At 57.8% G+C, this 10587-nt stretch overlaps 1 protein-coding gene across 5 annotated transcripts; it reads right to left on the bottom strand.

Moving 5' to 3' along the window:
* Positions 1-1084: 1084 nt before the first annotated feature.
* Positions 1085-10138, bottom strand: ZNF853 (zinc finger protein 853). Of its 5 annotated transcripts, none has more exons than XM_055114932.2 (4): positions 10001-10138; positions 8142-8264; positions 7787-7864; positions 1085-4273 (listed from the first exon to the last, which is right to left on the bottom strand). In XM_055114932.2, exons 2-4 carry the CDS (start codon positions 8224-8226, stop codon positions 2403-2405), a joined length of 2034 nt encoding a protein of 677 aa, XP_054970907.1. In that variant the 5' UTR covers positions 8227-8264; positions 10001-10138; the 3' UTR covers positions 1085-2402. The 5 variants fall into 5 exon arrangements, with proteins under 5 accessions (XP_054970907.1, XP_054970905.1, XP_054970906.1 ...); XM_055114930.2 differs by lacking the exon at positions 10001-10138 and adding an exon at positions 9262-9658 and having other exon boundaries at positions 8142-8259; XM_055114931.2 differs by lacking the exon at positions 10001-10138 and adding an exon at positions 9262-9657.
* Between the last annotated feature and the right edge of the window lie 449 nt (positions 10139-10587).

Below are 10587 nucleotides of genomic sequence, written 5' to 3' on the forward strand. Positions count from 1 at the left end.
CTGGGATTACAGGTGTGAGCCACTACCAAGTTGGGCTGAATTGATACAAAGGTTGTCCTTACTAGATCCCAAAGCTGGCCTTCTCAAGCATCCACCCTCTGGTACCTGACCCTCCCATGAGGTTCTCACTGAGTAAGTCCATTACCCAGCCAAGGGCCTCAGGCTGGAAGGCTGGTCTGGGGTGACGAGGATTGGGTAATGGGCCTGAACAGCATGCTCCTTGCTCGAGAGCAACCAGAAACATTTTCCTTGAAATGAACCCCAACAGCCTGGGCGACACAGTGAGACCCCCTCTCTAAAAACTAATTAAAATTTAGCCAGACATGGCCAGGTGCAGGGGCTCATACCTGTAATCCCAGGACTTTGGGAGGCTGAGGTGGGCAGATCACAAGGTCAGGAGTTCAAGACCAGCCTGGCCAACATGGTGAAACCCCATCTCTACTAAAAATACAAAAAATTAGCCGGATGTAGTGGCGGGTGCCTGTAATCTCAGCTACTCAGGAGGCTGAGGCAGGAGAATCGCTTGAACCCAGGAGGCGGAGGTTGCAGTGAGCAGAGATCATGCTACTGCACTCCAGCCTGGGCAACAATGTGAGACTCCATCTCAAAAAAAAAAAAAAAAAAAAATTAGCCAGACATTGTGGCATGCACCTGTAGTCCCACCTACTCAGGAGGCTGAGGTAGGAGAATTGCTTGAGCCCAGGAGTTTCAGGTTGCAGTGATCAAACCACTGCACTCTAGCCTGGGCAACAGAGCAAGACCCTCTTTCAAAAAAAGAAACAAAGAAAGGAATGAATCTTTGGCCAGGCACAGTGGCTACACCTGTACTCCCTGCAGTTTGCGAGGCTGAGGTGGAAGGATTGCTTGAGCCTGGGAGTTTGAGACCAGCCCAGGCAACATTAAAAAAAAAGAAAGAAAAGAAACAGAAAGAAGAAAGGAAAGGAAGGGAAGGGGAAAGAGGAAAGAAAGGGGAAAACGGGGACAGGGGAAAGGAAGGGAAGGGAAGGAAAAAAGAAAGAAAGAAAAGAAAGGAAGCCCTATGGAAGACACAAAATCCAGAGGTGAAAACACCAAGACAAGGACATTGTATTTCTGCATTTTAATTTATTTTTCGTTTCTGTTTCTCACTTACCAACACATGTGTAAAATGTAGCAGGTGTGTTAGTAAAGGAGAAGCAGCTGGGGGGAGAGGGGCAGGAATTAAGCAGCCACATGTGAAGAGTCAGGTCAAGCAGGAAGTGACTGGGGGCAGAGGTGGCGGGCAGCCTCCTCCCTGCCCCACCTTCCCACAAGGCACCAGCAACTGCTGCAGCTCACAACCCCTGCCCCAGACGATTTGGTAAACGTGGTAAAGAGCATTGCTCCCAAACCTTGTCTCAGATATTCTTTCCCCAGCCCCAGCAATGGCACAGGGTCTGCTCAGGCAGCCCTCCAAACCTCCATAGCCTGGTGCAGGAGAAATCTGCCCTGGTCTCCCCGGGCCGGCCCCTGGGTAGCATCTGAGAAGCATGAAGCTGGTGGAGTCCAGGGGGGCCACAGTGGGGCTACCCCGGAGCTCCTTCTGGGGGACCCTCCTTCCAGACCTTGGAGAGCTCTCCCAGAAGGCCCTCTGCTTCAGCCACAGGCTCTTATTCCAGAGGACATTAATGCGGGCTGGGGGGACTGGGGGACACGGCAGCAGAGGCCAAGAAGCTGCCTCCGATGCCCGCCGGAGCCCCTGGTTCCCTGGAGGGAAGGTTTTACCTTCCACCCGGAGCAGGACTTCCTGGCTTGGATTTGCACATTGACCCGGTGAGCGCTCTGACCCTGTGTTGATGAACACAGGTGTTTTCATCAGAATTATACCCACCCTGATGAATTTTCATCTTGGAAAGTATTTTCAAGGCAAATGCCTCTGAGGACGATTCGATGCCTTGGTCAGTTTCTACATAGTGCAAACAAGTTTGCTTCCTCCCCGAATTTCTCCTTGCGATCATTTTCACCAGGATCGAAGATTTTCCATGTGTGTCTCACCACGTCTTGATTCCCTGGTGGGTGTCCAGTCCTCGGCCAGTGTCATTAATCGTCTCGCCACTGGGAGTTTTTCCTCGTTCGTAGTAAGTCCAGTTTTCCCGGAGGGAAAACTTTTGGCAGACCCCTCAAAGGGCAGACAAACGTGTCCCGTGTGCTGTTTCAGCCGCAGTCCACTTTTCTTTTGGCGGATGGATTTTTCTGGCGGTGAATCTGTGAACCTGGTATTTTCTCAGGGAATCCGGGAGATGATGATGATGATGATGGTGGAAGCCTTTTACTCCAGGGATATTCCAGGACGCCTCCAGCGCCCATGAACCCGGGTCAAGGAGCTTTTCAGGTGGAGGCGGGTGGGGGGTCCCCTCCCGGCCAGGCAGCCCCGATCACGGCCCTCACAGCGCCTTGTCTGCGGGCGCAGTGGCTGTAGCGGCCTGCTCCGCGCGGGCTGGGCCACCGAGGGCCGCCGGCCGCGAGGCGCGCAGCAGGCCGAGGCCCCTGGAGCGGCCCGCGCCGTGCAGCTGGCGCTCGTGGCGGCGGATCTGCACCTTGTGTCGGAAGCGCTCGCCACAGTCCTCGCACACGTAGGGCCGCTCGCCCGAGTGCGTGCGCCGGTGGCGCAGCAGGTTGGAGGAGACGCTGAAGCGCTTGCCACAGTCCCCGCAGGCGTAGGGTCGCTCCCCGGTGTGCGTGCGCTGGTGCTGCACGAGCGCCGAGCTCTCGCTGAAGCGCTTGGCGCAGTAGGAGCAGGCGTAGGGTTTCTCGCCCGTGTGGATGCGTTGGTGCGTCACCAGATTCGAGTGCTGCGAGAAGCCCTTGCCGCACTCGCCGCAGCGGTGTGGCCGCTCACCCGTGTGCGTGGCCTGGTGGCGCACCAGGTCCGTGCTGCGGCTGAAGCCCTTGCCGCACTCCCCGCAGATGGTCGGCCGGTCCCGAGCGCGCCGTCGCCGCCGCTGCCGTGCAGGGGTCAACGCCGCGCTGCCTGCCGGGCCCGGGATGGCCACCACGGCCGGCGCTGCCACGGCGGGCAGCACCATGAGCTCCTGCACCACCACGTAGCCCGGGGGAGCCACCACGACCGCGGCCGGAGCCCCCGGGACCGCCGCTCCGCCGCCCCCTGCGGCTGGCACCAGTTCCAGCTGCAGCTCCGGCTGCACGGGGGTCAGCTCCAGCTGCACCTCCTGCTGCTGGGCGCCTAGCTCCACCGGGGTCAGCTCCAGCTGCACCTCCTGCTGCTCCAGCTGCTGCTGCTGCTGCTCCAGCTGTTGCTCCAGCTGCTGCAGCTCCTCCTGCAGTTTGAGCTGCAGCTGCCGCTGCTCCTGCTGCCGTTCCAGCTCCTGCTGCCGCTCCAGCTCCTGCCGCTGCCGCTCCAGCTCCTGCCGCTGCTGCTCCAGCTCCTGCTCTGACCCCAGCTCCACCGGCATGAGCTCCAGCTCCACCTCTTCCTCCTCCTCGGGCTCCAGGGGAGGAGGCTGCAGTTGTTGCTGCTGCAATTGTTCCTGCTGCTGTTGCAACAGCTGCTGTTGCTGCTGCTGCTGTAACTGTTCCTGCTGCTGCAGCAGTAGCTGCTGCTGTAACTGTGCCTGCTGCTGTTCCAGCAGCTGCTGTTGTAACTGTGCCTGCTGCTGCTGCAACAGTTGCTGCTGTAACTGTCCCTGCTGCTGCAGCAATAGTAGCTGCTGCTGCTGCTGTAACTGTTCCTGCTGCTGTTGAAACTGTTGCTGCTGTAACTGTTCCTGCTGTTGTAGCAGCTGCTGCTGCTGTAACTGTTCCTGCTGTTGCTGTAACAGCTGTTGCTCTTGCACTTGCTGCTGTAGCTGTTCCTGCTGCTGCAACACCTGTTGCTCTTGTGCTTGCTGCGTCTGTAACTGCTCCTGCTGCTGCTGCAACCGCTGTTGCTCTTGCACTTGCTGTGGCTGTAACTGTTGCTGCCGGTGCATTAGCTGCAGTTCTGGTTTCAGTTCCTGATGGTGCACGGATTGGTGTTTTTCCTGTTGTAGTTGAGATAGCTGTTGTTGCCCATCTTGCTGCGGCTGCTGTTGCAGTTCTAGGTGTGGCTGCGGCTGTTGCAGCTGCTCGTGTTGCGGCTGTTGCTGCGGCTCGGGCTGCTGTTCTAACTGCTGCAGTTGCAACTCCCGTTGTCCCGGCCGGGTTTCCTCAGCGATTTCACTGGCCCCCACTGGGGCCGAGACTGCTGGCCGCTGTGGACTGCTGTTCCCCTCCTGAGGCTCTTCCTCCTCCTGACTCTCGCTCCCACCGCTGCCACCTGTGGAAGAAATGGCAGGAAGCCAAGAGAGAAAGATCTACAGGAAGCTCTCTGGTCCAGACCCCAGGACCTGCCCCTTACCCTGCCCTCAAAGATACACTAACACGCTCTTAGCAGGAGCCCGAAAGTGCTGGATCGAGTAACAATAGCAGCCCAGCAGAAACTGAAATGCTGCAGGGGCGGGGGTGGCTTGGAAATGTGCCCAGGTGGCCGGGCACAGTGGCTCACGCCTGTAATCCCAGCACTTTGAGAGGCCGAGGTGGGCAGATTGCCAGAGCTCAGGAGTTCGAAACCAGCCTGGGCAACATGGCGAAAGCCCGTCTCTACTAAAAATACAAAAAATTAGCTGGGTGTGCTGCCAGGTGCCTGTAGTCCCAGCTACTAAGGAGGCTGAGGCAGGAGAATCACTTGAACTCAGGAGGTGGAGGATGCAGTGAGCCGAGATCACACCACTGTGCTCCAGCCTGGGTGACAGAGGGAGAGTCCATCTCAGAGAGAGAAAGAAAGAGAGAAAGAGAGAGAGAGAAGGAAGGGAAGAAGGGAAGAAGGGAAGAAGGGAAGAAAGGGAAGAAAGGGAAGAAAGGGAAGGAAGGGAAGGAAGGGAAGGAAGGGAAGGAAGGTAGGTGGCCAAGGGACTGCTGGTGACCTCCCTCTGGACCCCAGCTCCCTGATCCCTCCTTGGAGCTTCCCTTTACACAGGCCCCATGCTCTGATCTCAGCACTGGCACTAGCAGGGATGCTGGGGGCTCCCTGACCATCCTGAGAAGTCTCTTGCGCTTAATCACCCTCCAGTAGAAACCACTGAACTGGCTGTCCCAACGGCCAAGCCATCAACCCCATGCTGAACTCCGACCTCAGTTACAGCCACACCTTAAATAAATGAAATTCTCCTTCTCTGTAAATAATAAAGAATTTATATAAAGCTGCCTGGAGGTGTTACCACAAGTAGTTACCCAAAATCACCAAAGTGTCAGAGAGACCACTAGGTTTCAGGCGGGAAGTTCTCAGTTCAGAACCTAACTCTACCAGTCGGCAGGTGTACAACCTCCTGCAGGCTCACAGTCCTGTCTACAAAATAGCTCAGTGATACCCACGCCATCTGCTTAAACAGTACAACAAGGAGAGCCCTGGCATAGTACCTGGAGCCTGGTAGGTGCTTGAAAATTCCCTCTCTCTGAAGGTTAGGATTGGTTTGCAAAGTAACAAAAAAATACCAAGGAGACTGGGACTGTTTGAGATTGTCATTCAGGAATACAAAGGACTAACTCGGCTGGGCGTGGTGGCTCATGCTTGTAATCGCAACACTTTGGGAGGCATAAACCTGGGAGGCCCTGCAAAAACAGCACCACTCCGTTACTACGCTTCTCTTTCCGCACCGTGTACACCATGAGATTCTCGTTTTGAGTATTACTATTGTGCTACTGGAAAATCCCAATCCTTCTTTCTACATGTGACTTGAGGAGGCTTTCTCCGTTCCCAAATCTGATTTCAACATCTCTTCTCCCTATAACATCATATGTTTTCCATTTTGTAATGGAAGACAATGCTTTGATTTATAAAAGTTTGCTTTCTGGCCATTTTTCAAAGAATATATTGATTTAATAAAACCAAGGGATGGCCGGGCGCGGTGGCTCACGCCTATAATCCCAGCACTTTGGGAGGCCGAGGCAGATGGATCACGAGGTCAGGAGATTGAGACCATCCTGGCCAACATGACGAAATCCTATCTCTACTAAAATACAAAAAATTAGTCGGGCGTGGTGGTGTGCGCCTGTAGTCCCATCTACTCGGGAGGCTGAGGCTGGGGAATCACTTGAACCTGAAAGGCAGAGGTTGCAGTGAGCTGAGATCACGCCAGTGCACTCCAGCCCAGTGACAGAGCAAGACTCCTTATCAAAAACACAAACAAACAAACAAAAACAACAACCCAAGGGACATAGTGAAACCCTGTCTCTACTAAAAATATAAAAATTAGCCGGGCGTGGTGGCAGGCACCTATAGTCCCAGCTACTCGGGAGGCTGCAGCAGGAGAACTGCTTGAACCCAGGAGGTGGAGGTTGCAGTGAGTCAAGATTGAGCCACTGCAATCCAGCCTGGGCAACAGAGTGAGACTCTGTCTCAAAAAAAAAAAAAAAAAAAATCCACCAAGAGAGATCTGTATGCATATAATTTCCTCTAGTAAAATATTCCTAATAACCTTTGGTTAGGCTAACAGATCCGTGAGTGTGCTTTTCATAGACACTGACATCGGCTGGGGGGAAGCACATGGTAGGAGAAGACAGGGTGAAAACTGTCCCCCCAGCAAGTCCAATGTCTCATGGACCCTCCTTTCTCCCACCCCTTCTGGGAGGAATGAGACAGATCATGCCTCTGTGTTGAGTCTCCTCTTTTCTGGCACAGTCTTGACCACAGGCCACTCTGACTCCCTGGGGCAGCAATTTCAGTTTTTGTTTGTTTGTTTGTTTTAAACAGGATCTCACTCTTGTCACCCAGGCTGGAGTGTAGTGGCGCAATCTCAGCTCACTGTAGCCTCGACCTCTCAAGCTCAAGCGATCCTCCCATCTCAGCCTCTCAAGTGGCTGGGACTACAGGTACACACCACCACGCCTAGCTAATTTTTTAAACTTTTTGTAGAGATGGGGTTTTGCCATGTTTCACAGGCTGGTCTCGAACTCCTGAGCTCAAGCGATCCACCTGCCTCGGTTTCCCAAAGTGCTGGGATTACAGGTGTGAGCCATTGTGCCTGACCTCAGCATTTTTAACAAAGGCATTTTAGTGAACATCTAGTCCAATGTTGTCTGACGTGTATACCCTCCCAAAGTTTTGTCAGCTAAATTTACAAGTCAGAAGGGTCTTCTTTTCTTCTTCTTCTTTTTTTTGAGACGGACTCTCACTCTGTCACCAAGGCTGGAGTGCAGTGGCATGATCCTGGCTCACTGCAACCTCTGCCTCCTGGGTTCAAGTGATTCTTCTGCCTCAGCCTCCCGAGTAGCTGAGATTACAGGTGCCCACCACACCCAGCTAATTTTTGTATTTGTAGTAAAGACAGTGTTTCACCATGTTGGCCAGGCTGGTCTCAAACTCCTGGCCTCAATTGATCTGCCCGCCTCGGCCTCCCAAAGTGCTGGGATTACAGGAATGAGCCACCATGCTCGGTCAGAACGGTCCTTCTTGACTCCACACATCCCCATCCCACCCCCTCCAATTCCCTTGGTCCTTTTCAAGCTCTGTCCCGCCCTGCCCCAGGCCCTCACTCAGCACCCTTAAAGCACAGAATGGAAACTGGCTCTCATGAGTGTGGCCACCAGAGAAGGTTTGCCCAGAGAGGGTCCCAGAGGAAGAGGTCTTGGAAGGTTCTGCAGTACCACATCTGCCCCTGGGCATCAGGTAGAGAAAAACAGATGCAAGCAGAGGTCAAGGTAAAGTGGAAAAGGTTATGAGGCCACAGGGGAGAAGAAGCCAGGGAGCCAACATCCGGGGCAGGAGGGGCAGAGGAAGAGAGCCTATTAGTACCTGAATCGGATCCGGGAAATTGAGTGGAAATTGACTCAGGAGCTGGGGCCAGGTGGGAGGATGGTGGAGGCCCTCTGGCTGCCAGGAAACACAGCAATGAGTTCCAGCCAGCAGCACGTGTGAGTGTTAAGTCCAGTCAGCACCCATGTGGGGAGCGGGGAGCCCCTCACCAGCCTGGCCTCAGCCTGCCTGACACAGCCACCTTGGAAAATCTCAAGGGAGAGCTGCTGGTGTTACTCAATGCAGCTGACGTTGGCTGGTGTGAGTCTGTGCAGGCTGCCCGCCACCCTTGAGCCTCTTTCTGCCACAGCAGGCAGGCATGAGGCTCTGTCAAGGGATCCCCCAAGGCCCTCACCTGAGAGGGTGTCAGGCCCTGGGCCCCCATCCTCAAGACATCGAAGTTCCAGCACGAAGGTCTCGGTGGCTGGCCCCACTTCCATCCTGGCGGTCAGACCCCAATTCCCGGGAGTCGGCTGTGCTGAAAGGAAGGAAGCAGTTTAGCCAGGCTGGAGTGCTTTGACCCCCGCCAGGTGCCCACAGGCCCCCAAAGGCCCTCCACCTCTGCCTCGGGCCACCCAGAGCGGTCAGCTCCATACCTGCTGCAACTATAGGACTGTCCCCCGCAGCGGGGAACGGGGAGTGCCGGTGGCCTGGAGGCTCAGGACTGGGGAGTTGGCAGGCAGCACCAGAGGCTGTCACCTGCACAGAGGCAGGGCTGCCTCTCCTGACTTTTCACAGCGGGATGGAGAGTGGGGTAGCCCCACTGAGACACAACTGTGGGTATCAGCCCTTCACAAGGGAGGAAAGCTAGAGTCACCAAAGGGACATTCAGGGCGGGGAGCTCTGGGGCCAAAGAGAGACTGTCCATCAACATCCTCCCTGCCTCCTTCAATTCTTTTTTTTTTAAATACTTTTTTTTTTTTTCTTGATACGGATTCTCACTCTGTCACCCAGGCTGGAGTGCAGTGGTGCGATCTGGACTCACTGCAACCTCCGTCTCCCCGGTTCAAGCGATTCTCCTGCCTCCGCCTCCTGAGTAGCTGGGGCTACAGGTGCGTGCCATCACCCCCAGCTAATTTTTATGTTTTTTTATATTGTAGATGATGTTGCCCAAGGCTGGTCTCGAACTCCTGGCCTCAGGCGATCCTCCTGCCTCGGCCTCCTAAAGTGTTGGGATTATAGGAGTGAGCCACTGCGCCTGGCGCCCTTCCATTCTATTGCCTTCCTGGCCTGCTCTGAGAAGGCCGCCAGCAGGCCACGTGTGTCAGCTGCCACCCCAGCTCCCGGGCAAGGCAGGTGTCCAGAGCACTGTCACCCACGGCCTGGCCCTGTGCCCAGGCGCTCCTGAGAGTCCACCCTGGCCCGTGCAGAGCTGGCCCCTCTCCCCTAAACAGGCCGACTCGTGCCATCCAGTCCAAACTCTCTCAAGGGACGCGTTCCCGGTTGCCCAGCGCCAACGACCCCCTGGGCCTCACCTGGTGGAGCATTTCCTGCTCCCGGGCAGCCTCTGCGCTAGGGAGGTGTGGTCAGCAGAGGCTGCGAGGTGAAGGCCACGGCGTGCAGCCGGCTCCTTCCCGAGGCGCCTCCATCCAGAAAGAGCCAGGAGGCGCAGGGCCACCCCGGGGGCTTTCTGGGCACTCCGGAGGGTCCACGCCGTCTGGGCTGCCGAGGTCGCCCTGGGCCAAGGGAAGGGGCCGAGAGGAGCGGCCGAGCAGAAGTTGGTGGAGACTCTCCGGCGGGGGCCGGGGCGGGAGGCAGCGCCTCGAATCCCGCGCGGGGCTCAGGGCCGGCCCCCCGGGACCATCGCGGGCAGCGGGATCCAGGCCGGCGCCCGGGGTCGGCACCACGGGGTGGCCCCGCCTGGGGTCGGCGGCGGCCAGGCGACGCGGGTCCTCGGGGGCTACAGGTGCCCGGAGCCTGCAGGCGGCCTGGGCCGGGCCGCGCGGGGGCCGGGGCGGGGGCGGGGCGGGCGCCGCGGCAGGGCCGGGTCCCCCTGGGCTCGCCCGCCCGCCCGGGAGTGCGTCCGTGCGGGCCGCTGGCCGGGCCGGGGGCGGGGGCGCGGGGGCCGGCACAGGAAGTCCCCCCGGCATCCGCATCCTGTCCCCCGCCCCTGCCCGCCCGCCGCGCCCCCGCGCCCCGGCCCCCGCCGCCGCCGCCGCCGCTCTAGGCAGCCGCAGCTTGGTGGGCTTAACCCTTCCCGGCCCGGCCACTCACCCGGCCCGGGGGACACGATGCGGCGGCCCCTGGGGCGTCCCGGGCTGGCCGGTGCCGAGCGCAGCGCGCGCTGTGCCGCATCCCTGCTGCGCGTGTCCTCGCGCCACGGGGTTGGCGACTGTCACTGCCTGGGTGTCTGGGTGGGCGGTACCCAACCCGATCCCTGCCACCCCCTAGAGGGCAGGCGTGGCCTCGGGGCGCCCCTGCCGCGGTGCAAATTGTGGCTAATTAGCACACAATTCGATGGCACTCGGAGAGGGAGTAGGCGCCATCCGGGCCCGGCCCGAGCAGGCCCTGGAGAGGCCACCCCGGTCCGCACCGTGGAGCCCTCCTCCTAGACCCCTGGGCTGGGGAGGGCAGGCCAGTAGGGAGTGTGTGCCTCCTTCCCCCGATCAGGGACTGTGACCTGCATAGATCAAATGAGGCCACCGTGGAGAACTGGCAGAGCTGGAATCCTCCCGCCCAGCGCCCCTGCGGCCTTTCGCTGACCACAAGGCTGGTGGTCAGGCCTCCCACCTCCCTCACCCTCTCCTCTCCTCTTTCCCTACTTGGCAAGTGGATTCCTGCCTGGGTCAGGGGTCTTCTCC

The sequence above is a fragment of the Pan paniscus genome, chromosome 6, assembly GCF_029289425.2.
Source record: "Pan paniscus chromosome 6, NHGRI_mPanPan1-v2.0_pri, whole genome shotgun sequence".
NCBI classification, from domain to species: Eukaryota; Metazoa; Chordata; class Mammalia; order Primates; family Hominidae; genus Pan; species Pan paniscus.

Coding starts and splice junctions, on each gene's coding strand:
- ZNF853 (XM_055114930.2), bottom strand. Junction 7,865..8,141: donor AGGGCCTGACACCCTCTCAG/GTGAGGGCCTTG, acceptor GTTTCCTGGCAG/CCAGAGGGCCTCCACCATCC. Junction 4,274..7,786: donor ATTTCCCGGATCCGATTCAG/GTACTAATAGGC, acceptor TTTCTTCCACAG/GTGGCAGCGGTGGGAGCGAG.